General features: G+C 45.8%; 1 protein-coding gene across 1 annotated transcript; it reads left to right on the plus strand.

Moving 5' to 3' along the window:
- Window positions 1-287: 287 nt before the first annotated feature.
- On the plus strand, window positions 288-3,862 carry SLC35C1 (solute carrier family 35 member C1). The gene is made up of 2 exons (XM_063289654.1): window positions 288-1,013; window positions 2,363-3,862. The coding sequence occupies exons 1-2, from the start codon at window positions 440-442 to the stop codon at window positions 2,920-2,922; spliced, it is 1,134 nt and encodes a 377-aa protein (XP_063145724.1). The 5' UTR covers window positions 288-439; the 3' UTR covers window positions 2,923-3,862.
- The last annotated feature ends 1,859 nt before the right edge of the window (window positions 3,863-5,721 follow it).

Genomic DNA, 5,721 nt, shown 5'->3' on the forward strand with positions numbered 1-5,721 from the left:
TTCTCAGGGGAAGAGCGCGCAGGCCCGCGAGCGAGGGGTTGAACCCAGCGCTCTGGATGGGCGCTTGAATGGCTCACAGGCTTTGGCTACTATCCAGGCGCAACTGCGATTGCTCCAGCCAGGCGAGGAAACGGCCAGAGGCAGGGAATTGCCTTCGCAAGCCCCGGGTGAAGCGCGGGCAGCTGTTTCCGGTAATCGGCGAGCGCGGCCCTTAAGCCTGGAGGAGCTGGACTTGTCTGCGCAGGCGCCGCAGCTACCGGGACGTGTCGCGGGGAGGAGGGCAAAGGAAAACGGAAAGGAGCGCCGGGTTTTGCTGGGCGGCGGAGAACCTCCGTCCTCGGGAATGACCTGAAATGCCTTAGCCCTCTGCTCCCTCTCGGCGGGGACCTGGGGTCAGGCAGCGGCTTCCTTCTCGCCCGATGCAGCCCAGCTTCGCGTCATGAACAGGGTCCAGCTGAAGCGATCTGCGATCCTGAAGATGGCCCTTGGCGGTGGGTCGGAGCCCCTGCTCCAGCAGCAGCCAGAGGAAGAGGAAGATGGCGAGGGCGGAAGCAGCAGTAGCAAGGAGCCCCCGTTCCTCTTCAGGGCCATCCGGATCGCCACGGTGGTCTCTCTCTACTGGTTCATTTCCATCACGATGGTCTTCCTCAACAAGTACTTGCTGGGGAGCCCTTTGCTGCGCCTGGAAGCGCCACTCTTCGTCACTTTCTACCAGTGCCTTGTCACCGTCGTCATTTGCAAGCTGCTCAGCCTGCTGGCCTCCTGCTGCCCGCCAGGCTTCCTGGACTTCCCCTCCATCCGGATGGACCTCAAGGTCTCCCGCAGCGTCCTGCCCCTTTCGCTTGTCTTCACTGGCATGATCACCTTCAACAACTTGTGCCTCAAGTTCGTCGGCGTGGCCTTTTACAACGTGGGCCGCTCCCTCACCACCGTTTTCAACGTGCTCCTCTCTTACGTGCTCCTGAAGCAAACCACTTCCTTGTACGCCCTTCTCTCCTGCGGAATTGTCATCGGTGAGTGGAGCCCTCCCGAAAGCCCCAGCAAAGCAGTCCGTGGGCCGCCACTTTCCCTAACTTTGTGCTTACTGCTGTACCTCCCGTTGTCCTCAACCAGCCTCACCACTGGTGGGAATGATGGAACTTGTGGTCGTGTGCCATCTATTATGTGCAAAGGCTCATTTAGGAGGAGGAAGGAGTATTAGATATGTTTGCAGCCTTGAGTTATTTATAAAAATAATAAAGGCTGGACAGAAAATAAAGTACATATATATAGATACATACATACTGAGGAATACGTCCATTGGAATTCAGTGAGACTACTCCCCAGAAAACAAGTGTCAGATTGCAGCATGGGGGCAGAAGACCCTTGAATGGTTTAGTTGCAGGGGATTTCAGTCCCCTGGTTTAACAGTAGCAACTGTAAAGAGGCTGCTAATATTCCAGAGCTGTTATACACCTTATTTTTACTGGTTATCCTGGTGCACAATTCAGGGCAGCCAGTAGATAGCAGGCTGGGCTTCCTGTACCACCATTCTTGGTTTAATAATTGGTTATCTGTCAGGTGTGCAATTTTTTCTTTGAGATCCTCAAGTAAAATGTATTTAATTTCAGTTTATAGCGCAGCTATTTACAATAGGGCATTCCTAGGACCTAATAATAAAAACCTAATACAAAGGTAAAATTAACATAACTCAGAAGGGAGCAGAAAAGGCCTCTGGTAACACATCCAAGGGTTTTTCTTGGTGAATTTAATTCTAGGTAGTAGATTCAAGATACAGAAAGAACATTTACAGTGGATCCTTTTTTCCCTTGAATAGCTTACAAATTGGATGCCTCTGCTAAATCAACCTATTGGTGACATAATTAATTCCCACCTTGGGTTCAGGACGGAGAGGGAGGAAGTCTAGAGAATGAGGATTTGCAATGCTTATTTTTGTGTTTTGATTTTTTTTAATCTGCCTTGGGTTTTGGAGTAGAAACGCATGATAAAAATTTCAATAATAATAAAATACCAGCTATGTTTACCTGGCTGGTGTCAGTTGACAAACTCTAGAACTGGCAGACAATCTTCCCCTTTAAGATTATTCTGCCAAATAAAAGCCTTGCTTTCCTTCATCTGTTACGGTGTTTTTTTTTAAACTTGGCAACATGAAGATGTTTGGGCTTCAACTCCCAGAATTCCCCAGCCAGCATAGGGAGTTGAAGTCCACACATCTTCAAGTTGCCAAGTTTGAAAAACACTGGTCTATTATATCTGAAGTTTTAAGAATTTCCAAATTGTTTATTTCACGTAGGTAATTATGAGCCTTGCCTCTTGCTTTTCCAGTCCAACTGGTATATCTTCCATCTCTTTTACGTTGCAGGTGGCTTCTGGCTTGGGATAGATCAAGAGGGAGAGGAAGGCACCCTGTCCTGGGCAGGCATCATTTTTGGGATACTTGCCAGCCTCTGTGTTTCACTGAATGCTATTTACACTAAAAAAGTCCTGCCTGCTGTGGACAGCAGCATCTGGCGTCTGACATTCTATAACAATCTTAATGCTTGTGTCCTGTTTTTGTTCCTCCTGTTGTTCACAAAGGAGTTCTCCATACTCTACCACTTTGATAAATTGGGGAACATCTACTTCTGGGGCATGATGACTCTAAGTGGGGTATTTGGCTTTGCTATTGGCTATGTGACGGGGCTCCAGATCAAATATACCAGCCCCCTTACGCACAATGTCTCTGGGACTGCAAAAGCCTGTGCCCAGACAGTGTTAGCTGTCTGCTACTATGAAGAAACCAAGAGCTTGTTGTGGTGGGCTAGTAACATGTTGGTTCTAGGGGGTTCTTTTGCATATACCTGGGTAAAAGGGTTGGAGATGAAGAAGGTACAGGTGGAACCGCTTCCCAAAGCAAGCGAGAAAAATGATGCCCTGGTCTGAATTCCCCTGTCGTGCATTTCACTGCAGGAATGAAATGGACCTTAAATAGGAAGAGAAAGAGAGGGATGAATGTCTCAAGGCAAGAGTAACTACACATATAGGAAATAGAAGACATGCCGAGATTTCTGATGTAATGCATATTTGCTACAATAATCATTGGAGAGGGGAAAGGATGAAATTTTCACAAGTGGTGTGGGTTCTATTAAAAACAGCTTTAAGGAAGTAAGAAGAGGTGGGTCCTTGCTCTACTTACTTGAAGTGGTGTGTGTTCACTGTAGCTAGGTTTCTCTTCCTCTTTGTCTCCTCACACATCTCACATAGCAGTCCAGTGTGCTTCCTGGAGAGGCCTGAGAATGGTTCTCTTAAGATTGTTTGCTCTTCTACCCTTGTGGGGCAAACATGTTGCAAGAAACACAGATTTGCAACTTGACTTGCTAAAAGGCAGTCCTGATGCCAGGGTCCTCAAGTGTTTCTGCCAGTGCTACTCAGCACATTATCATCCCTTTGGACAGCCTAACTGGAGAGGAACTGAACTAAAGGAAACATGAAAGGGCATTGAGAGGTCCTATGGTCTGGCTTCTTCCAAATCTAAAGAGGTAATCAACTATTTTTACCAGCATTGTTGAAGAAATGGATGTCAGTGGTTGCTAATGGACTCTTAAAAAAGTTAAAATGTCTGCACGCTCTTGCTCTTAAAGCAGCAGCACTTGTGAGTGGGTACATAGGTTTGTTTTTGATATGTACTGTACTGAGAGGGCCTTCTTGGCTCCAAGAGCCAAATTTCATTGGAATGTTTAATTCCATTTGCCTTGTTGCCTTGCTAGTGCCCCCCCCCCAAGTGTTCCCCTTTCCCTAATTTTGTGCTGGGAAGTGAATTATCCATTGTAGATCTGCAATTGATAAGTGTATTTAATAAAATTTTGATTTGTCATTTTCAGAATGGTTGTTTATGTTTTGTTTGCAACAGTAGAAATGATAGGGAAGTGGAGCAGAGGGCACCAGAGTTCTAGAAGCGGATGATTGTGTATTGTCTCCTGAGTCACAGGCATAATACCTTAAAATCAGCTCCAGAGAGGCAGTAAAAGAGGCTGATGTACTTACAGCCTGCTTATAGGTTTTCTAGATGCATCAGGTTGGCCACTGTGCCACACAAGCTCTGGACTAGATGGGCCTTCAGTTTGATTCAACAAAGCTGCCCTTATTTTCTTAACCTATGATATACTGGATAAACACAAAGTCAGCCATAGCTATCTCAAAGCAGAAGATTCTTCCTAAAGGGAGGCTTAGTTTTTAAACCCTGCTCAGTGGTACACTAGTCTTTATTTCAGTTTATCAGCAGTTTGGAGTGCCAAGCCTGTTTCATCTCAAGGTATGAGAATTGGTACGCGAGTGCCATTTTGCGTCATCGTCATCATCCCTATCGGCCCAAATCAAGCCACCATAGGATGAAGGCCTCTTCGGCTGTTTCCCAACTGCCTTGATGTGCCACAGGACATTTCCAGTTAACATCCTTGAACTGATTACATCATCTGCCCAGCATTTCTTGAGGTGTTTTCTAGGTCTTTCAAGGTCAGTTGGTATCAGATCAAGGATAATTGCTGTCCAGTGTTGAACTGTTCATTGTGCAATATGGTGGTAAAACTGATGCACTTCCAAACCCAAATTAATTGAAGAGGCTAGGTTGCCACACTTGTTTGTTCTATATAGTTTATACACTCAGTTCCAAACTGTTGATTTAACCAAACCATAACTGCTTTTGAAGTTTTCTTTGAGATAAAAAGTTATACAAATAAAACCAGCGGGATGGAAAATAAAGGAGCAGGGTGGTGATTCTTTCAAAGCTGAATAACAGGGTCAATAAAAGATACAAGAATACAAAATCTGACTAACCTGTTAAGAGTCTACCATTGGTCCCAAGTAAGCCAGACACAGGCACAATTACACTTTGTCTTACCACATTATCCTCCCTTTGGACAGCCTAACCGGAGTGGAACTGAACTAAAGGAAATATGGAAGGGCATAAGAGAGCCAGTTTGGTCTAGTGGTTAAGGCAACGGGCTAGAAACCAGGAGTCTCTGAGTTCTAGTCCCGCCTTAGGCATGGAAGCCGGCTGGGTGACCTTGGACCAGTCACTCTCAGCCCAACTCGGTGCAATGTAGACTAGCCTCCTTGTGGTGCACCCCTGGCAATGTGACTTAGTCTACACATCTGGCTGCTGGACCTCACAAGGATTTCCCAGCAAGGAAAAAAAAACAGCATGAACACCGAGCTGCTATGCCATATGATAAAAAAAAATACAGTAAAATGCGGGCAGGAGGCTTGTGGGTTTGAATGCAATGAAGACATAATTGAAGCTGAAGCTGAAAGGATTTATTGAGCAAAGCAAAAGAACAATTTTAACCACAAAGTCTAACATGGGTAAGATTCACAGGCATGGCAATATAACCAGGTACAGCAACAGTCAATAGAAGAGTATGAATAGTGGACAAAATCTCATATCCCTGTAACAACTCTGAATCTCTCCTTGTTGCAGGCAATTACAGATGTTTCCAGATCATTCCAGCTGGCACACAGCACATTTCCCAGGCAGGCCTATGCTGCGGCTCTCCCCAAGCAGATTTCTAAAAGCTTATATTATATGCTGTTGCAATTGCTCATCCTCCTAATTAAATGCATTTGTTGTTTATGTTTTTTGGCCTAGTAGTTATTGAGAGTTTGTGTGTGGCGATGCTAACTCCTCCACAGTCAGGTGGCTTACCTTGGAGTGAGAGATCAGCAGTTAAGCTAGGCTGTGTGAGA

This window comes from Candoia aspera, chromosome 1 (assembly GCF_035149785.1).
Source record: "Candoia aspera isolate rCanAsp1 chromosome 1, rCanAsp1.hap2, whole genome shotgun sequence".
Lineage (NCBI taxonomy): Eukaryota > Metazoa > Chordata > Lepidosauria > Squamata > Boidae > Candoia > Candoia aspera.